The sequence below is a fragment of the Fistularia commersonii genome, chromosome 16 (genome assembly GCF_037954325.1).
Source record: "Fistularia commersonii isolate RoL2024-O1a breed Wild chromosome 16, RoL_Fcom_v1.0, whole genome shotgun sequence".
NCBI classification, from domain to species: domain Eukaryota; kingdom Metazoa; phylum Chordata; class Actinopteri; order Syngnathiformes; family Fistulariidae; genus Fistularia; species Fistularia commersonii.
In genome coordinates this window covers 8,892,611-8,914,882 of record NC_141299.1, presented here as the reverse complement: position 1 = coordinate 8,914,882, position 22,272 = coordinate 8,892,611, and the positions used below count along the sequence as shown (strand labels likewise).

Sequence of the window (22,272 nt, the reverse complement as noted above, 5' to 3'; positions counted from 1 at the left end):
ATGTCTGCAGAACTCGCACAACCAGATAGAAACCTTGATTACAACACGGAAACATATACACGTGTGTGTGTGTGTGTATCAAACAAAGTCTGACAATTAAATAAGGACATCATTTCGATAGACTCAATCATCACAGCTCCCACGGGTTTTTACTTGAGAAATTTAGAAAATAACTGAGTGGTTTGTGAGTTTGTAATGCGCCCACAGCAAAGCAACTTAAAACCATAAGTGTCACAAGATTGCTTAAGAAGGTGGGCGAATGCCACCGGGGAGAACCCTTGTCCAAATAAAGACACACACACAAAAAAAGGAAAATTATGCTGTACATTTGCATGTTGCGTTTTCAATTGCGACGCCGATCAGAGGCGTGTCAATAATCAATCAACTGACGATGAAGCGTCTCTACAGGCTGTGGACTTATTCTACGCGTGGCTGCAAGCTACGCAGTATGAAATTGAGAATTACACAATGAAACGCAGCGTAAAGCCAAGATATGAAAGCTCACGGATGTTCAAGTAACTGTGGTTTTACTTCTTTTCGTGCTCTTTGTGTGTGTCTGTGCTATTCCGATAGAAATAAAACCCCTAATCGAAAGAGAAGCGATGATTTTTCCAACGCATCATGCGCGACAGGAGCGCACCTCCTCCTCCTCCTCCTCCCCCCCCACAACACACCTCCAGCCGGACAGCCCGGGTCACTTACCGTCTTGGAGATCGGTGACGGGGGTTGCAGCTGAGTATCTGTAGTAACTCGCTTCAAAGGAAAAAAAAAATAAAGAAAAGACAAAAAAAAAAAAAAAGTCCCGAGTGTTCAGAGAAGCCGAGCGGTGTCGCCGGATCCTGCGGTGCTTCTGAACTACTCCTCTCAGTCGCACCTGTCTCTGGGAAAAACTGATCCCCTGCACCGCCCTGACATCCCCAAGACAACTGTCTCGGGGGTAGTGTGTCCGTGCCCCCTGCTAGTTTCTACGTGCACGCGCATCCACTCGCACGGCACCACCTGTCCCCCCACCTCCTCCTCCTCCCGGTGCACAACAACCTACAAAGAGCCTCTATGTCACGAATCGACACATGGCACGTCGGCTGGTCCCCGCAGCGACGCTCCCCAGCGGACAGCCGGTTAGGGATCCCCGCGTAACGTGGAACAAACACCGGACGCGGTCAAACGAGGAAGAGGAGCACGCAAGAAGGACCCATTCAGCGGGAGGTTCAGCTGCGGCGTTGGAAATGACATCTGCCGCTCCTTTTGCGCGCCCACTGGCGTTATCAATCTTTCCAGCCCACAATAGTTGGTCTATTCGGCCGCCGATGCCGCGACTGCTGCCCTGTCATTGCTGCGTATCCCCCCCCCACCCCCTTCCGTGGGTCTGTGAGGAAGAACGCCGAGCTTCACCAACCCCCTCCGGCTGCTCCGGGGTCCCTCGTCCTCAAGGAGTCAGTGTCCGGATCCGGTGCAGGGCAAACTCCCATTCATCTGTTTATTCAAAAGTGTTCCGTTCCTCTGGCGATGAGGGAGGACCGTTTGCGGCGTTTGTCGTCTAGCGGCGGAAAGAGCTACAGCATCTCCGGCAACGCTCCCTGCTGTCATCCACCGGAGACTCCTGGAGCCTGTTCATGCCAAAACCTGAAGCAGATTTTATCCCGAGACTGGATTGGAATTGATTGATGGCTAATTAAATTTGCATTGTTTCTGATTTCTGAGGGTGACGTTAACAATAACCGTTGAGAGGGGGTTCAATCCATGGGTGGTCATGTGTCAGTGGCTCCATGTGTCATTGTTGTCAGAACCCTCATCCTGTTTTCTTTTTCTTTTTTTTTTTGAAAGTTTTCAAGACAAGGTCATGAGCGAGACCCTCCACTCACCTTGAGGGAACGGTTTCAAAAGTGGTAGTTTATTGTAATTGTGAATAGTATAGTCTAAAACTGTAGCTGAACCCTGTCTCCTTCCAGAAATGTCATGGTTCCTTCTCATTGTGCCTAATTTGACACCACCACCACAGGAGGTTTCTTGAAAAGAAAAAAAAAGCTGGACTTTCATTCCCTATACCTCTTATAGGCTTGAGCCTATCCTGGCTGTCGTTGGGCGAGAGGTGGGATTCACCCTGGACCACAAATAGTCAATCATAGGGTCGCATACAGAGACATACAACCGTTCACTCTCCTATCCACACATTTGGGCAATTTAGGGTCTCCGATTAACTCACTGCATGTTTTTGGACTTTGGGGTGAAACCAGAGAACCTGGAGGGAACCCACACAGACATGGGGGAGAACATGCAATCTCCACACAGAAAGGCCTGTGGTCAGATTCAAACCAGGAACCTTCTTGCTGTGAGGCGGAAGCGCTAACCATTGTGCCACCCAAGCTGGACTTCTCTAGAAATTTTTTTTTTGGACTGTCATACTGGCCCCAAAACCGCCATACCTAAAATATCACATGGAAAACCATTCAAAGGACTGTGGGTGAAAGAAAATGCCATAGGAGCCCTTCTCGACTAAGCAGAACAATAACAGCCTCTACTGGTTTGAAAGCTCATGTTTGCAACCCTTCTATGTGAATAAACCACAATGCCACCCACCGACAGCTTTTGAGATAAATGTACAGAAATGGTTATGAAAAATGAGAATTATGTTTCACTGATTTGTCATGTTGTTTAAGGGATATTGTACTACAATTAACTGACCTTGGCCTTCTCTCGTCGGACACTTGAATTATCAAAGGGAATATTTTTTCCATTTTACTGTTTGTTCGTTATTCATTATCTTCATGTACACACTCAACATTTGACTGCTGCCAGCAATGGAACTACCGTAAAAGTTGTCATCCTATGCTATCATCCTGTATCTTTCGGTGCTGCCTGTGACTTCTGTGCATCCGCAATTATAGCTGAAAACACATTTCCTGTGTCCAGTGGAGCCCTGCTAAGTCTTTGTGCAGAGAGACTGCACTAATATCAGAGAGCACGTATCAATATTCAAGCTGCGACAGTGGATATAATGACGAGACTTACTCCCCTGCTTGATCTCTATCTTTTTACTTTAACTGGGAAGAACAGTCTATAATGGAGCCGAAGCTGGTGAGGTTTATTGAGGAATGTATAGGAATATACAGGAATATACTGTACAGCTATATATAAGAACTCCCTCAATATCCCAGTGGGTTTTGATCAAACAGTAGGGAAGTTTTTCATCTGCATTTACTGATGAAGTATTTATGTTCAGGGTGTGAGAATTTACTTTTATGACTTTGTCCTTGCTGCAGTGCTGTGTTGTTTCTCCCAGTACAAAATCACTAACCAAGCACTTTTACTCACAAACTATTGCTGATGATATTATTTCATTTGCATTATTTTCATTTGATAATATTTGTCCAAGTCCTGTTTGTCCAGGAGTCTCTTTTAAATCTTGTACCCTAAAAGATAATGTAACCCATTTAAAAGGGTCATTCTACATAATGACTACTTTATCATAAGTAACTGTAAGTAACTGCAAGTACCTGTATCCTTTAAAGGCTGCACAAAAATACAAAACAGTATTTATTATACTACCAATACATCTATGACTACTTCTACTGCTGCTGCTGCCAATAATGCTACTGCTACCACTACTACTTCTATTACTAGTACTATTGCTACAACCAATACTACTAATAATACTACCATCACTTATAACACAAGCACTTACAATAATGATCATAAGAAGAAGAAGAATGAGAAACAAGAAAAACACCATTGATGACGACAACAACAACAACATAACCAAAATCAGCATTAACATGAACGTGAATGAGAGAATAACCGGCAGTGAACCCTAGATCCGGCCAAATGTCAGCCAGGATTGGCTCCAGCAGCCCTACTCCCTGTGTACAGAATAAAGATGAGGGTAGTGAATGTAGCATATCAAAAATAATAGTTATTATTTTTTATAGTAAGGAATAAACAGCAGCTACACACCTTCGGCAGCATTTACTGGCCAGCATCAAATTCAAAAGTTTACTTGATTACAGCAAGCATTGATAGAAAAACACATGGCATCTTTGAGAATCAAAGTACCCAAGAAGGAAAGAAGGGAGAGTGATCAAATCAGCAAGTAAGCAGAAAGAGACAAGAATGACCTTTGGTCTTAAATGAATAAAGTGCAAAGAAGTAACACTTCACTGAATCACTGCCTGATTTACATTTTTGCTGAAATTATTTTAGCTTTACTCTGCATTGCTTTGGTATTGAATGGCTTTTGGTTTTGGAAATGATTCAATAACTACAGATAAAGGCTTTGATTCAGTGTTGCGTTTCTACAATTGAAAGAATCACTGCTTACTCTTGTCACATGTTATACCAACACATTTTACTGCATGAATAAGAATGTCAAAACACCATAACCAAACTTTCACCTACTTTGATGATATTTTTTGTTTTTGTTTGTCTGCTCTTTCGTCTTGTCGGATGTTATTGTGGCAGCAGAGGGCACTGTTGAACCTGCACAACAAATTTGTTGCCATTTAAAAATGCTATAATTAAAAGTTTAAGGTTGACCTTGCATCAACTTTAATCAACATCAGAAATTTCTGATAATCTGTGACATCATAGTGACCTCTTATAACTGAGCACAGCATTTGTATACATCATACAAAGATGTAAAAAAATATGGAAAAACTCTAAACCTGCTATTCACAATATAAGCATGGTTCTGCTCTTTTTTCGGGATTGTTTTCTGCAGTAGGCACTTTGAAAAGCAAGGACAAAATGTGTCAATTTTCTTTGACTGGTGAACATGGTAGAGAATTGTGCTGCTCACAGATATTTCCTTGGAAATTGCGGTATGAAAAAACAAACAAACATTGAATCGTGGCGTTGGATGGGCAAAAATTCTATGTCAACCTGTTAATCACCCTCGGATGAATAGCCACCTTTTGAGAGGTCATGATGTTTGTGTTTTGATGACAACTTGTTTGTGCTGTCCCCTAGTGGCCAGCTAATGTTCAGATGCATTTTGTCAATAGTACAACTCAACAGGTAGAATTATTTCTTGCTCAAATATGTACTAAAATATGCATGAAAAAATATTAAAGGGAACCTAAATGAAATGGAATCCAACCCCTGATGTCATTTTATACGTTGAATGCTGACAACATCCGGAGCAATGCACATTTATTGACATTTATTTCAGAATCAGAAAAAAAAACTTTATTTCTCCCCAAGGGCCAAATTGAAGGGATTTAATTGGAAACTGTATGTCCATAATTTACTCTCCTTTAGCTCTCATTCCACTCTTAACATTCCTGAGAGAATCGGGTTCTTTTGGATTAATTATTGTGTTTTGCTACACTGAATGAACAACTGCAAGCAACAATTGGATGCTTGAGAAAACACATTAGCTGAAGAGATAGTTAATAATCTCTTTAATTACAAAGTCAGAACTCATAGATTTGAGTCTTAACAATATTAATGGTATTTAATAATAATAATAATATGCCATTGTGTTTACAGTAGCTACAGTGAAAAGGACTACATATTTAACAGCTTTTTACTTTTTTAAAATCCCAAGATGAGCTTTTTTTTTTCTGTTTCCTGCTACTTTGCATAGAAATGAGCTGGGAAGGAGAAACTTTGAGCCATGTTCAACAAAAGAACTTATGCCATTTTATCTCCTGTCAAACTTTGTGCTCTGACAATAAATAAATAAATAAATATTCACTTTGCTCATCCTTTTCCTTTCATCTCGCTCCGTGTGTCAGAGCAGGCAGGCAGTAGGTCTAAGCCAGATAACAGCAAAAGCGCTGCCACGAGAAAGTGAGAAAGCTTTGCAACAAAAATTACAACCTTTGATGGGGAATGCACTTTATGCACTTTTTAATCTTTCAACAACACAGGGAGGGGGGGATGGGCCCCCCTCCAGCACCCCCTCCAATGTATACGTTGTTGCTACGTGTAAGCATGTATGGAGGCTTGTGAATGCGCCTTTTCTACACACAAGCGCTTTTGTCTGATCTCTTATATTTCAGCTGAAAAATGAATCCAAAATAAAGATCCCTCAGTCTCCAGTGTGATGATTTCTATCTAACCACAGCAATCGCATGGCTAACACTATGCTGCCAGCAAAGACACGGAGGGTGTCTTCATGTGATCTTCTCTGGCTCACAGCCCCTTCTCATCATAAAAATGGAGTTTAGTCAGTGCGTTTAGTCACTTCATAGCCTTGGCTTAAATATTCTAGCAGTTCCAGTTACCCTGAGGTGTCCAACGGTTCCTTTCGTTTAGTGAAAGGGCTAATTTTTCACTGCTAAATGGTCCAGTTCAATTCAATCAAAGATTCCAAACCCCAGCATAGTTAAAGAATAGGATGTTCATTATGCAATCAAGTCACAAAAGTAATGGTCATTTTGCCACAAGATTGTCCCTTCATATGATGTATGTGTTGATGTATTTACAGGCTTATGTTGCATTTTGTCTCTTCAGACATCAAGACTGAGGTCGTTATGACTATGTTTTACATGACTGAGATTAAAAGGTCTAACTTCAAAAGCATAAGCATAAGCATTTCAAGAGCAAAAAAAAAATAAAATAAAAAAGGAACAATAAAAAAAAATCCCAGATTTGTGATCATACATTTTCCATCTCAAGAGGTTTACAACTGATTCAAGATTCAAAATCCAAGGTTCAAGATTTTTAAGATCTTTAATTGTCACTGTGCAAGCACAGTGAAATTTTGCAGTAAGAGCTCTCAGCTCGGAGCATGTACAGAATTATAAATAGACAAGTTATATACATAGTGTACAGACATGATATACACAGTACAGTATGAATAGTATATACAAATGGACATGGTTAATTTTAGTGGAGTCCAGAGTTCATTCCTGGCCCCAACATTTCGGATCTTCCATACTGGATTAGTGCATCCATCACAGAAATCCTGAGAAAGAACACAAAAAATACAAAAATAAACATAGAAAGCTGGGATCCTCAAGCCACTGCATATGTTTGCACCCCTATCTTGGGGTCAACTTCAACTGCCATTTTAACTTGAGTAAGAGAATATTCCTATCATAAAGAAATGGGAACCTTTGAGTCCATTATGAGCATCAAATTCTTTGCAGAAATTAGTTTTTCACTGGCTATGAATATTTGGCTATGAACAGTTGTATAATCAGAAAAGACACAAGTAAAGACAAGTAAAGACAGCCGTGTAATGTATTAGAAAGTGCATGCACAGTACTTAATTGCATGCAAAGTTGAATGCCAAAGTGAATTATTGGCAAATGCACTGTCATAAGTATTCAAAAGCTCTCAGTACACTTCAAAACATACTACAAAACACTCATACTGAAAGCAATGTCAGTCTGACACTGCTTGGAATACAGTCAAGAGATCTATCTAATACTTTTTGCTCCGTCAAATGACAGCTCATTCATAAGATATCCATTCCAGTCAAATCAAATGTTGCAGATTGTGAAACTTTGTCACAGTCAGGGCATACCAACTTTAAATTTCATTTTAATTCTGACTTTGTTTATTAGTCAGCAAGTTGAGCAGTCATGCTGGATCGCCAGTAGGTGTTCTGCTTTTCTGGTGGTAATTTTCTTGATAGCTGATTGTAGTGCTGGATTTATTTTGTTTATTTTTGTAATATTGACAACACATTTATTCACCTTGCTAAAGCACACGGAAGATGTGTGTTATGTCTTTGTCAAAGTGGTATTTACACATTGTGTCTCACACTCAGCAACTAAAATGTCAATTTAAAGCAACACTTCTGCGTATTGGTCACTGTATGCAGTGATTACAGGAATGCTCATGTCCTCGGGGTACACAAACAATCAATGACCACATAATGTATACATGTCATCATAAGTACAATTTATCAGATTTAGCAAATTAATAGAGCTTCAGCAACATCAATTTCTGATGTAGAAAGACAATAAAATACCTATGTTTGATGGTTAGATAAAAATGATAAAGTGAGAGCTTGTATCCAAAGAAATGGGGACTAAGACCTTGATAGCAACACTCCCTGGTGGACACTCTTATCTGATATCCAGCAATGTGTTAGGACTCAAAAGGGACTTAAATAAACGAAATACCAACAGCACATTAACTGTCAAGTCTGTGCTAACCTCAGTCTGTGTTATTGCTTAGCGTCACTTCAGGGACAGCCATCGGTGTGTGATTATGAGACGGTCAAGGAAATTAGATGCGATATGGAGTGAGGGGGAGACAGCAAAAAAAAAGAAGTTATCTGTTGTATGTTGGGATATGGAAAATTGTTTTAGAAGTCGAAAGAAGATGGAGAGGTAGATCCTGGTTTAGTCAAATACAAGAGAGAGAATGAGAAATGATGTATGGTGAAGTTTGCACTTTTCTTCACCTCCTCAATTCATACCAGATGGTAAGTCATCAGTCCTTTTCAAAAGGGAAGGGTCGCAATAATGTGCCACCGCTGTCAAATTTCCTACAATCAAAACACGAAGGGATCATGAATATTTCAGGGCCAGTTGTCACGGTCCATGTTGTGTCTCCTGCTCTGCTGAGGCTACTGACCCGTCGTCCTGGCTCTGGGGTGAAATAAGCGTTCCAGAACAAACAAGGGAGACCCAGACAAATAGAATGAGGGCCACTGGGCTCAAAAAACAATGAAAAGTCATAAAACATGCTGAGAAGAACTTGTGTATTCCTAGTTGAAGTTAAAGTTGAGAAGTGTTAAATACAGAGTGACACAGCCGTGTTATTTGTTTCTTATCATTTGTATGTTTTTTGTGGTAACCTGGCATTTCCCATGTTAATTGACTGAAGCTGCAAATCTTTAAGATTATGTGTTTTCAAAGTTTGCTGAAGGGTTCCCACAAATCACTTTTCCAATATACTTTAAGCCACAGGCATACCAGTTGTAAAATGTCTGTAGTGAGTTAAGTTTTCCTCACAGGGCAATTTTACTCAAAAGATTAAAGACTGTTATTCTTGCAGAAGGTTTAATACATACCTTAATTAGTTTTATGACTTTTTGAGCTTCCAATTTAAGCCTCCACTTTTGTGCAATGTTAAATTTCAAAAACTTTGATGCACATAATTAGTTCAGTAAGAACACATTGATGTAAAAATTCAACCTTGAGAGTAACAAAGAGCTAGATAGTGTTAAAGGCCCTCAATGTTCAATGAAGTATATCTATATATTTTATAGCAGTTGAGTCAAATGGGAGGATTATACTGGCCTGCAGTTTAGGGATTGCAATATATCAATATATATGAAGTCTTTTAACTATTGCACCATTTCTGCATTATGGTTCACCTCTAAAAAGGGTTAAAATGAAAACAAAAAATCAAAACATACAGAGTAGTATTTTTTATATATTTTGTTCCTAATTTCCTTGAATGTTTTTGTTAATGTTCATGTCCATAATTTCTTGAATTGCTAATTCTGTTTGGTAAAATTACGTGAGAACATTTTTAGTCAAGTTTTCATAATTTGAGTCATTTGTTGCTGATATTCTGAAAAATCGAACAATGAAGCAAGAGTATTGCGATAGTGATATTATTCCCAGTTGTCCTGGTCTTCTTGGGTTTCAGTTATTTGCAAGATGACAAAATGTCCTCTCTTCAGGACCTTCACACTATGATCAGTATCTCCCCATGAATAAAACTTAATATTACTCCAAAAAACAATAGACTCCACCTGACCGTTCTTTCTCTGTGTAATTTCTTCATGATGGAGTGGTGGTTACGCACAACTAGTTTGTTAGGCTGGTCTCAGTTAGGCCTATTACTGTGCTATTTGGCAGAATCTTGGGCAAATGCTCTTATCAAGTTTCAACCCAAAGACGATTTGTACGTTGTATGTTACTGATACCTTGCATTGAAGGCCTCCGGAAATTTGTTTCAGTAAGTTGGAAATAGGATTCCATTCTATGGAGCAGGTGAAATGTACCAGAAGTGGTCAGTGATTAATGGGTGGAGGCTAATTTTCTACAGTTTTCAAGCTGCTGAAAATGGAAAGCAGAGGGTGAACATGGAGGGAAAACATTGCGTACAAAAGCTTATATCTGTGATTTGACCCCACGGCAACACACTGCAGACTTTTAGGGTTAATGGCAAACATGGAACACTGCAAATGGATTTCATTTTAGTATAATTGTTCTCTTTGATGATGATGATGGATGTTTTATCAAAAAAGTCAGACTTTTAAAAAAAACAACCTTCAAAGGCCCACAATACATCTGCCACATGAACTACTTGAGGCTTTCATCATGTTTGTTAATAAAATTCAATACAGGATTTATCATTTATTTATTTGTGCCTTCGTTTAATTGGTGGGAAGATACAAATCAAGCTAATAATGTGGTTGCACTAAACCTTGAAAATTCCATGCCTTTTTGTATTTAATATGTAACATTTCATGATTTTCTCACCATGTTTCATAATAGTTCCTTTTGTTTCTATCCTTCTCTTTTGTCAAATTAATAGCTGGATGTCTTGTCTAGTTATAGCGGAAAAGGAAAAAAAATTTAAAATATTTTATTATATGTTATTTATATATTATTATAGAAAATACTTTATAATTGGCTTTGGTGGAAATTTTGACTGAATGCAATTTATATGTACTTATCTTGAGAGTTGTAGCTTCGGGCAGGAAATGTATGAGTGGGGGAGAGTGAGAGTAACGGGGAGCGGAGTGATCACTTTACTATGAGGGATGACAGGTTTCCTGTTATCTTCTAATCTTCAATTACATAATATCCAGAACAATTTTGGCTTCAATCAACTGAAGGAATCAGTGAAGCAGAGTTAGCTGTAAGCTGAAGCAGGTGAGAGCCTTCAGGCTGCGTGCTACTAATTCACGTCAAGGGGAGTGTGGCTTCGGTGAGAAGGGTTTTCCAATCCGTTGAAATCAAACTTGACGAAATTGTTTATTTATTAGAAAAATGCATCTGACATTAAGATGGAAAGAAACTATAAAACAAAGTATTGTGGTTTTAGCATTAACATTCCATTTAATATGTCCCCTCCCTCATTTTGATGGTGTGTATATAGAAAATTTTTACCTGATATTTTTGGCAAATGTCATTACAATAGCTAATGTACTGTCATAGACCATATTACAGAGGTATTTCTTGCCTTTTGTGCTCTCTACTCTCTCTTAGAGGCTGTTTTGTCTTGACTTCAATACATATACAGACTGGGGCAGCACGGTGTCAAAGTGGTTAGCGCTTCTGGTTCGGACCCTGATGCAATTCCCACAGGGAGCCTTTATCAGTGGAGTTTGGATGTTTTCCCTGTGTCTGGTGGGTTTCCTCACACAGTCCAAAAACATGCAGGAGGGTAATTGGAATACATCGGAAAAAATGCCCAGATTTGGGAATGACAGAGTGAATGGTTATTTGTCCCTATTTGTGGCCCTGCGGTCAATTGGTGACCGGTCCAGGGCGTTCCCTGCCTGTCACCAAATTACAGCTGGGATAGGCTCCAGCGTCACACGACCCTAAGTGCAGGCAAAGTGGTAGATAATGGATGGAGGGACATGTAAAGACGGAACATGTGAATGACTTAAGCTGTGTGGGCGAGGCTACAGGGACAAAAAGTCCTTGCACGCAGCGGGTAAAGACTGCCCTCTCAGGGTCCATTACATTAATTACAGCTTGCTTAGCCACACAGCCAAGTGGGTCAGCTCTACTCACAACCAGCTTTACATGTATTTCATAGATCTTGTTGCAGCTTGTGTGGAGGAATTGAATTGAGATACTTTGACAACAATATTAATTACACATACACTCACATATTAAACAATGCACACAAGACTTTAGGCATTGCTTTGGAATGAAAAGGCCCTGTGGATCTAAATCTTGGGATCTAAAAGCATTGAAAAGATCCTGATCTCTAACATGTTGCTTGCTTTCCCAGAAAATGAGTCATCATCTTGCATTGCTAATTAATGAGCTGTCATCCTGATTTCCCAAAACACAATTCACCCTCCCATGATCATAACCTGAAGGACACAAATAGCAACTGTTGCTATCTGTCAAACAGGATTTACATCACTGCTGCAACACCTGAGTGACCATGCCAATCACAAAGACATAAATCTGTGTATAGTATTTTCTGTTTATTAGTCTTTTTAAGGATATGCATAGTTAATTTAGTCAAATATCCACAGTATTTAACACTCTTAAGTGAAAATATGTAGAAATAGAAAATAGGCAAGGGCCGTACTCCCATCAGGTTTTGTATAGTCATCTGCAATCCTCTTCATTGCTGCTATTCAAACTCTCCCCAGAATATTACAAAAGTCATGCAATGATATATTCAATAGACAATTTAAAAAAGTGTTTGCAGTTAATTTTCAAGCCAAGGTACATATTTTTGGCTGGAAATAATTAAAGAATATGACATGGAACATATGTTACTGGCAGGACAAGCTATAATGTTACCTGATAGAATTCCACTCCAAAATAAACTGTAATCTATAAAACTTATTTTTCAACCATCAGATCCTGTTACTTTATCGTACTTTTGTGTTGTTATTGTGAAGTATAAATTTGATTGTATATCAAGATAAAATTCTTACAATATGTTATGAAACATTTTGAATTTTTGCATATACATAACAAATAATTTAAGTGCAGATTCAAAACCTTTTGAAGATAATACAAATTTTGTTTCTCAATTCTAAAAGCTGTGAATGTCTACAGTGAAAACTCAGTGTATTTAATCGTCACAGTGCAGGAAATACACAAGGACTGTTGCTTGTTCAAATCATTTACTGCATTTTTCATGGATTAGAAATCAGCTTAAACATGATAGCAAGTTATCAATGAAATTACTGCTTGTTTAACTTGGTTTATGTAAACATTACCAAAAACAAAACAAAATAATCCATAAATTGTGTTTAAATCTCCAAACATGTGTATAGCATATATGTAAGCGTTGATAAATAACATTTAACTATTACAATTAAGAATAGAGGGCATAAAGAACAGTCGTTTTATTCAGCAATTTGATATTGAAAAGGTATTTATTTCTAGTAAGAGGCTACAAATACGCCACTTAGTCCGTCACATTTTATTGGTAAACCCATGATTGGTAACATCCGATGGTTCGATCACCTCGTAGTTGATGTACAACAGCAGAACCATGTGTCAGAATAGGCCAGAGTATTTTGTACTTCACTTCCGCTATTTTTGCATGGTGAGATTCAATTGGTTAAAAGTACATTCGACAGTCTGACACACTTCGTTCCTGTCCCGACTTGCACTTTCACCATTGCACACAAGCAGACACACACACTCACACACACACACACAGGCTGTGGTCACCAAAAGAGTAGTCCAGTTATTTTTTAAAATTCTGCACTGCCGGTTCCACAACAGCAGAGGAGAAACAGCTGTAAGGTTGGTCGATCATTTTATAGTATTATTCTATTTTTTAAACCTAGACATCACATCAGCTTCACGGTCAGAGGCTTTGCTAAGCTAACGAGCATTATGTTATTACTGACGAGACCTCTATAGAGCCAATAACAGCAGGGAGTGGTTAATTCTGACGAGAAGTGATGGAAGAAGAAGTTAACACGGATAACCAAAAATTTATTTTCAGTTTTTTTTTCGTTGACAGCTACTATTCATGTGGGGCAAAGTTCATCCGCAATAAACCTGGACAAATTGACAGCTGCTGCGTAGCTAATAATCCGTCACATGCAGCCAAATGGCAGTCCCTGTGAGTTTAGCAATGATGAAATCTACCTCTTAGCAGTGTAAGGCGGTTTGTTGTGTAAAAAAGGACTGCGGCTGAAATTTACTGAATTACATATCTCTCCCATGACTGAAAACTAACATAATTTGTAATGCAATTAAGTATGCAAAGTCAGTGGCTACCGAGCCTTTTTCACTTGAGAACTTGTAACAAGTAACCTCCACCTTCTATCTCCCTCTTGATGCAGATGTAGTATGAGTAGTTTTGATTAGTTGGGTAAATATGGACTGATGACATGAAAGTGTACCGGAACAGAGAAAATGCTTTTCAAATGAGATTCAATGTTCAAAGAAAATAAGATTGAAGGTTATAAATAGGGGGCTTTGGTTCATTCTGTCAGTTTTAAACATGTTTCAAACCTCCCACACACAGGCTCAAGGGTCAGCTGATGGTCAGCTCTCAGTGGTTGGTGAACATCTTTGCATCTTGCTGTACAGCTTGTGGTGGAATATTGTATTGGCCACTGCACGTGGTATTGATAAGTTTTTAATATTATTATGATATCTGGCTATCAGGCCTGATTAGAATAACTACTTTCTGCTGAACACAGATAGGTAAGTGGCAGAATTGTAAAATTGGGTAGGTTTTTTCACCCCTTGAGAAGGTAGATGTGTAACCAAATCAGTTGTGTCCTATGAATAAACGGCACTCTATTTAAAAGGCAGTTGACTGAAGGGGTTGCATTGTGCTGTGGGTAAGTGTCTGCAAATGCATGACAAAACCGGACCTGGCAAAAGTAAGACATAAGAAAGCATGTCTGACATTGCAGGATAGGCTGATACAAATCATTATGTAATCTAGTTTTTGTATTTAAATGGTGAAAATGCATTCTTTTAACTTTATAATTTAATGTTTTCAATGTTTACTGTAAAGCATTTTCAGCTAAATTCCAGCACCGCAATTCAACAATTAGTATATAGAACAACAGAGTCTGTCAAAGTCAGCTGACAATCGGTGATCTCACTGAACTTTGTCACCACCAACACTGTCACCTTGGACCTGATATTGACAGACCTCGATGATCCAATTAGTACAAGTAAAAATTAATGCAGAATACACTGCAATTCAGTCATTCAGACAACATTGAGAGGTGACTGGACCAAGTTAAAGTATTCACTCTGTTTAAGCCTTTTGCATACAGATTTTAGCAGAGATCCGAGTAGTTACTCCTATCGTTACAATGTATATAAAATCAATATTGATATCAGATTGTTTGAAAAAGTAGAAGATACATTATAAGTGTGACAAAAAAACTTGGCTGATTGGATTTGCCTTGACCCTTTGATGGATTAGAACTAGCCTAATTTGAATTCTTGCTCCTTAAATGTCTGACTTGGCACAGTAGACGCACTACCATGTCTCGGTGCTCTCAGTTGCTGTTTGTCTATTTAAAAAAACATGCTGATGTACCCGATATTTGATCCCAATCACTTACCTTGTCTCTTTGTTTTAGGGTCAGTCAACATTCAATGCCAAACCCTTTCTACTTAGACCTAATTTAGATTTTAACATCCACATTTTTTAATTTCAACTTAAATATACTGTCAATCTGAAGTGCCTGGTTACAGGCACATTAAAATTATTAATGATATAGATACTGTCTTGCTGCACAGTGTAAGCTTTATGCCAGCCTTAGCCACTTGAAATCATTACAAAATTCATAGGGTTAATATGACATTTTAAAATTTGATCTACAAGATAATGTCTATTTAGAAAGTGAATAAATTGAACTTCACATAGTGCTTTGAAAGGTATCTTTGAGGTAGTCTCCTGCGGATGTGAACTAATTTACAATTCACCATAGAGCTGTTCCTACTGGACACATTAATGCCAAACCCAAACAAATGTTTAACCTCCCAAGTAATAAAAACAGCTCACTCTCTTCCGTACAGTATTTTGTTGGGCTTTCAAACAACTTTTATTGAATAATCTTAGCATGAAAGAAAGGTACAACAGGTAGTTTTTTGTTGTAGTTTCCTTTTTAATTTATCAGAAAGATTATTATTAGCTGAGGCTATATACATTATAACTCGTGTCTTCCTGAACTGTTGAATGGTTACTGAAAATTATCTTAAAAGTTATCAGAATTCGTTGGACTTTGTTGAGCAATAAAGATCATAATGAACTAATCGATTGCACTAGAAAAATGTTGCACAATCCAAATGTTGCAACAGAATCCAAATGGATGTCTCCCAATACCATAGTCCCTCAAAATAGCAGTTTTTCATTCAGACTGTTTCTTTAAGAACTGCGTTGCTTCAGTTAGACGTCACGTTCGTCTCTGGCATCTTTACAATTATATGTATTGCATAATCTACTTCAACACTTTCTGCAGGCTGTTTATCCACCTCATGCATTTGTGGCATATTAAATGAATGTTAACAATGCTTTGCAAGACCAAGAACTCTACAAGTGTCTCTGTGCCACCTGTTAGAATTGACAGATGGCTTCCACATGTTATCAGTACCAGAGGGAGGAGGGACACATGCATCTTATTCAGCTTTTGTGCCTCTTTCTTTCCTTCTCTGCATCTCTTTCTTTTGAATTTCAGCCCCAAACCTGGACACACTGTAGAGCTGCATGAATGCAGGGTATCTAATTATGGATGCTACATCCTCATTCCCTCAAATTTGATTTAGAAGAGATTAGCTGTTGGACCATTAAATGGTTGTGCATTTCTGGTATTCAAACAATAGCCAATAATCATTTTGTGATATACTCCAGTGAATTACTGAAAAATAATTACATCCCACTTTCTAGGATAGGACATACTATCAAACAATAGCAAATAATCATTCTGTGATATACTCCAATGAGTTACTGAAAAATAATAACGTGCACATTTCTGGGATAAGACATACTGTTTAATAGACATCCTGCATGATTCGGTACTTGGTGAACACTGACAACAACAATAAATATCTCGTTGTGGGAGCCTTGACCTTTCAATGTTTACATGAATGCTTACTCTGTATTGTTTTTTTTATTTTTCTTGGCCAGCAGGGTTTGTTTGCAGCAACTTGAGCTATAAGAATATAGCTGTTTAAGAAGACAAAGTAGGATAATCAACTAATATTACACAGTTCTGGATATGATATTCGATAATCAATATTGCTATTGCTGATGGCTTAGTCAGAGTGAAATAATATGCGTTTCAGACTTCAACTATTTCAGTATTGTTCCATTCTAAACAAAGAAAAGATACCTGTAGGAGTATTTATGAATGTATTATTCAAATATAGATAAGATATTGAACATCTCAATTAACTAAATATTTTTTCTTATTTGCTACTTTGACTGGCGACTTCATTATTTCATCCAGTGTCCAATATTTACTTTTTCCAGTATGTTAATGAGTAGATTATTCATATTATTACCTTTTTTTTAGACATCGTAAATGGTCTCCTTTTGTTTGTCTGTGGAGGTTCTCAGGCATCCAGGTCACGGGGAATTCTTGTTGAAATCTTCTTGGTGCGGCAACTACACTCGAATTTCTTCTCTTTGAAGATGTTTCACCCCTCATCCAAGAGGCTTCTTCAGTTCTAAGAAAATCTTGACAAGAATTCTCCTTTTGTTTATTTGCTGCACCAATGTATTTGTTTATGCAAGGTTACACTCTCATTGCATCATAATGTTGACAAATGAATTGAAGTTTGTTGACTTGCCTCTCTGCCTTTGCTGTGTGACAGGATAGCAATACCATTTCCAAATTAACGAGACACTATTGGATAAGTTAAAGCAGCTTTGGAAGACATATTTCATCGTTAATACTAAAACCAGCATGAAGCAAGCCTATTCTTCGTACTCTCTTTAATCCATGCTAGATATTGAATATTGCAGTCACAATGGCAGACCCCAGGAAGACTAATGAGACTGGAGGAGCAGCAACAGCAGAACCAGCGCAAGAAGATGAGCTGGTGAGGAGCATTGTGACCCAAATTTTTACCTGTTACAGAACCAGAGTATATAATTAACTCATATTATTCTCACAATGTCACCAGTAATATGTGATATTACTGTCCACTTTTAATGGTTTAAGGTTATGTTTCTTGATTCACATGGTGTCATTCTTTTTTTTTCTCTTCCCCAGACTGTCGTATCCCGAGTGAGCAACTTGCCCCTGGTCAGTTCAGCTTGTGGGGCTGTTTCCAGTGCCTACAGTAGCACCAAAGACAGTGTGCCTTTGTTGAAGGGAGTGATGGATGCAGCAGAGAGTGGTGTTCGGACACTTGGAGCAGCTGCTTCTACCGGCTCCAAACCTCTTCTTGACATTATTGAGCCGCAGAGTAGGTCTCACTTTGCTATGTAACATAATAATAATAAACTTTATTTGAGGTGCCTTATCAAACACTCAAGGACACCGTACAGGCATATACATATACACAGAATATAGATCCAAAGAAACTATTAAAATAAATCAATTAAAGTGACAATGGTGTTTAAAAAAAGGATGTCGTGTGTGGAAAAAGATCTTCTAAAATTATGACAACATAGGGCTATTGTGCCTTGTTAGTTTTTGGATAAAATATCTGAAGACTTTAGTTATCTTCCTTACCATAGCACAATGTGTGATTCTTGTATGAGAGGTTTCTAATCTTTATAAACCATTCAAATTGTTGTACCAAATCTTTGTACCCCAATATATTCACTGGCTTTGTATTTTTATTGCAATTAATCATTGATTTGTTACAGTATTTTGGCATGAGCTAAACATTTTATTACTCTACCAACTGCTCTTGCTTCAGTTGCTACAGTGAATGAGTATGCCATGAAAGGTTTGGATAAGATGGAAGAGAAGCTCCCTATTCTTCAACAGCCTGTAGACAAGGTCAGACAGAAACATAGCCTTCTGTCAGGCAAACATTTTATTCTCTCTTTATCGTGCTTTATCTCTTATGATGCTCCATTTCTTATCTACTGTATTGTCTGTGTGTTTTGATACTTAATATTCATTACACTGTTGTTCTTTTCATAGCAAAACCCCCTGTTTTAACTTGCAAAAACAGTGGTCACTAGCAGGAAAATAGAATTTTAATCTTTCCATAATCTTGTATCATAAGGCAAAAAAAATAGTTTAACAAGCTACATTTCAAAATAAATGAACACATAATGTGACTGTAAATATAATATGGATTCAAAGACCCATGTCAAATAGGAATATAAATTTCCTTGTTGTGAAATATGTATCATGACAATTACTATTTTGATCATTCATGATAGGACAATGGGGGACTTGATTCTTTTCCTTTCTCACCTTGGTGTCTCTTGAATAATCAGTAGCTCCTGTCAGATCTAAAATTTAACAGTTCCTCGTTACAGTACTTGCCTAGCATGACATACTGTCTAATCTTTCTTCCTTAGGTGGTGTCAGAGACTGTTGGCATGGTCTGCCAATCGGTGGCAGGGGCCAAAAATGCTTTGGTAGGGGCTGTGATGGGTGGTGTTGAGCGGACCAAGGCAGCCGTCAGTGGAGGTGTCAGCACCGTCATGAACACAACTATGGGGCAGATGGTCAGCAGTGGGATGGGGCTGGCCCTCAGCACATCAGAAGAATGGGTTGACCAGAACCTGCCACTTTCTGAGAGAGAACTAGGTCAGTAGCTGCTCTAAATGTGGAAACCGTAATCAGTGCGTCAAAACCCTGTGAAGAAATCCAAGCATACGACCACCATAAATACATTTTGACAGTCGGATCATATGAACTAGAGACAATGAAGGAACACCTGTTGCAATGAAGTATTGGCCATGACTAACCAGTCAGGTTTTTAAGTACATAAAAGGGATATTTTATTGTGATGATGATAAGAAATTGGTGTGAAAAGTTAAGCGTTAACTTCCAAAATATCTGTATTATAATTACTGATTTTTTTCATAAATTGACCTGCATTACTGAAATCTGGTCAAATTTCATACTAAAAAGAGGCAATTTTACATGCCAGCTTTGTGTGACATCCAGTGTGAATTAACCAGTGTATATTTGTCATTACAATAGGCTGAAGCGCTAAACACATGAATGGTTGACACTATTCATAGCAACGAGGCATCCCAATGAATCTGCCATCTGTTAATTTGGCCAGTAAACTACCTACAGTCGCCAGCACACAGCTCTTTACACCTGCCGTAGTGATGTAATGTTCTTGGAGTAACATGCCATATGCCAATATGGGCTGTAAAGGTTGTCATCTTCTCTGATCCTTCATATGAAAACAATGCAGTTTGATTGTTACAGCGGGTAAAGTCTTTTGCCTCCTAACCTGTATTTACAAAACTGAACTTGAAATTTTTTTAAGACTTTGCAAAACCATTTCCTTTTTTGAAAGTCTTACTGCAGATGTTTAGTTGTATTTATGTAATTTCTCAAGACACATATTTCAAGTTTAAGATAACCCCATCACAGAACCCGCCTCTGAAAATAAATGCAATTATCTGTTTTTCAGCTGCTTTGGCTGAACCTGCAACAAATGAAATGACCTCATCAGCAAGTCCCAGTTATTTTGTACGTCTAGGAAAGCTCTCCGCCAAGGTACAGGAGCTAGCACTACAGCAGTCACTGGTTCGGGCAAGGCATGCCAGGGATGTTGTGCATTCTGCTGTGGCTCAGATCATCAGTACACTAGACTTACTAGAGTACACCCGTGCTGATGCGGGTACCACCAGCAACCAGAAAACAGGAGCGTCAGAGCAACTTCAGCAGCGCTGGACAGAGTGGCAGCAAAAGCAGCCTGAAGCTGGAAAGACTGAGACAGATGGAACCAAAGATCAGACAGAGGTCTGATATAAGGCATTTAGTTTTTGATAATATACTCCTCACTTGCATGAAGATGAAATAATCAATTTACAAATGGTATTGTAGTCATTATTGCAAGATTTGTAATGGTCTTGATGAATAATTAATGTGTTTCAACATAAAATTGCATATTGCCAATTGTCCAAATTTTCAAGCCTTACTGACCATTTTAGAGAAGGAATTTGACAAATTACCATACCTATTTAAGTCATAAGGTGTAAAACGGTAACACTATCTGTCGAGAAAATGGAAGTGACTTCTTTATTTAGCTTATTTAGCTCTCCTAGTCATTGTAGTGCTTGGATAAATAACACTGCCTGAGTACTTTCTATGTTGATGATGAGAAATAATGACCCCTGATATAAGAACCCCCATGATGTAAAAAGAGGAGGCTTATTACAGTGTGTTGTCAAGATTTGTGTATGTCTGAAATTTTGACGGGATGATACTCTCAAAGATATGTTATATTCATGGATATTTATTTCTTCTGTCCATTCACAGCAGCTGGAATGGCAGGTCCACTCTATGGTACATGCCTTGAGTGACCAGTTGCGGTCAGCATGCTCCAATGTAGTGTCAAGTGCCCAAGGTTTGCCAGGAGCTGTTCAGGAACAGCTGTCAAATGCAAGACAGTCAGCTGATGAGCTGCACTCTTCTCTGGAGAAAACAAGCATCCTCACACCCCACCTTTTGGATTGGATCCGTCAGCAATCAACTCAAGTACTAATTGCTTCAGAAAGGCATTTGCACTATTACTAAACGTATTGTATTACTTTATTTTTACCTTTACCTTTTCACCCCAGTGAGTTCCACAATTTCCTGACCATTAACACTTGTGGCTCATGGAAAGAGAATTGAATATGGTCACACTGCTTCATGCTAAACATGACCAAGCATCCCATCTTGGGAAAAAGACATTTATATGGATTCATAAAATGAGGGCGACGAAGGTTATGTTGTATGTTATAATGAGGAAATGGGACCCCAGATTCCAATTAGCCTTACATAAAGCATATATCTGAAACAAAATATTTATCTTGATTACAATCATCATAATGACAAAATATCAAATGCAACACATTTGTGTTATTGTTCTCAGGTTCAGCACTCTCTGGATGGTGTCATGGGGTATTTATACAACAACACACCTCTCAACTGGCTGGTCGGACCATTTGCCCCTCAGATATTTGAGAAGCGAGAGGCAGATGTGGAGATGAAGCCGGCTTCACCATAACAGTGAAGCAATTCTCAGTAAAGATCATTTACATGTGGTGAGACAAGAAAATGACTGATCTACCGAGAGCCTTTAAAAATGTTATGTTGTGTATTAGCCACATTTCTCCAACAAGGCCAAATACTGCACATTGCACTTAAGTGACTGAATGATACAGTGTGTACATTAATTTAGTGACCCAATTGTTTTAACTTTTGCCATAGAGAATGCTATTCGGAATTTTTTACCTAATATCTTTTTCATGAAATAGATACATTATATTCATGCCTACTTAATGATTAATCTCTATCTGCACACCTGTTTTGAAATCCAAATCACCGAAATCCTTGTTATACTTGTGCCAAAATTACGTTGCATGTCAAATAATATGGTCAAGTTCAACTTGTGAAATAGAGGACACAGTCATACATGTATTTGGTATGTAAAATTGTAATAAAGAATTTAACAGCTTATAATTGCAGCTTGACTTTCAATGACTGTTTTAGCCCTGTTAAGCTTAATGAAACGCTTTAGTACGAAA

At 38.3% G+C, this 22,272-nt stretch overlaps 2 protein-coding genes across 4 annotated transcripts in view; one reads left to right on the top strand and one right to left on the bottom strand.

Moving 5' to 3' along the window:
* Window positions 1-1,408, bottom strand: part of sema6bb (sema domain, transmembrane domain (TM), and cytoplasmic domain, (semaphorin) 6Bb) — a 124,691-nt gene extending 123,283 nt beyond the window's left edge. Inside the window, exon 1 of the mRNA XM_086161504.1 lies at window positions 703-1,408. The gene's annotated coding sequence lies outside the window, so the exon portion shown is untranslated. The remainder of the gene's footprint in view (window positions 1-702) is intronic.
* An 11,825-nt stretch (window positions 1,409-13,233) lies between these two features.
* plin3 (perilipin 3) lies at window positions 13,234-22,201 on the top strand. 3 transcript variants are annotated; one of them, XM_086161248.1, is made up of 9 exons: window positions 13,234-13,370; window positions 17,556-17,648; window positions 17,822-17,854; window positions 17,924-18,017; window positions 18,477-18,559; window positions 19,093-19,324; window positions 20,169-20,500; window positions 21,020-21,238; window positions 21,618-22,201. In XM_086161248.1, the coding sequence occupies exons 2-9, from the start codon at window positions 17,577-17,579 to the stop codon at window positions 21,750-21,752; spliced, it is 1,200 nt and encodes a 399-aa protein (XP_086017374.1). In that variant the 5' UTR covers window positions 13,234-13,370; window positions 17,556-17,576; the 3' UTR covers window positions 21,753-22,201. The 3 variants fall into 3 exon arrangements, with proteins under 3 accessions (XP_086017374.1, XP_086017372.1, XP_086017373.1); XM_086161246.1 differs by having other exon boundaries at window positions 17,822-18,017; XM_086161247.1 differs by having other exon boundaries at window positions 13,248-13,370; window positions 17,572-17,648; window positions 17,822-18,017.
* The last annotated feature ends 71 nt before the right edge of the window (window positions 22,202-22,272 follow it).

Bases quoted from the DNA above. Each gene is read 5' to 3' on its own strand.
- plin3 (XM_086161246.1), top strand. From the start codon at position 17,577: ATGGCAGACCCCAGGAAGACTAATGAGACTGGAGGAGCAGCAACAGCA. The intron at 18,560-19,092 runs GTCAGACAGAAA...TTTCTTCCTTAG, and splicing joins TTCAACAGCCTGTAGACAAG to GTGGTGTCAGAGACTGTTGG. The intron at 21,239-21,617 runs GTACTAATTGCT...TATTGTTCTCAG, and splicing joins TCCGTCAGCAATCAACTCAA to GTTCAGCACTCTCTGGATGG.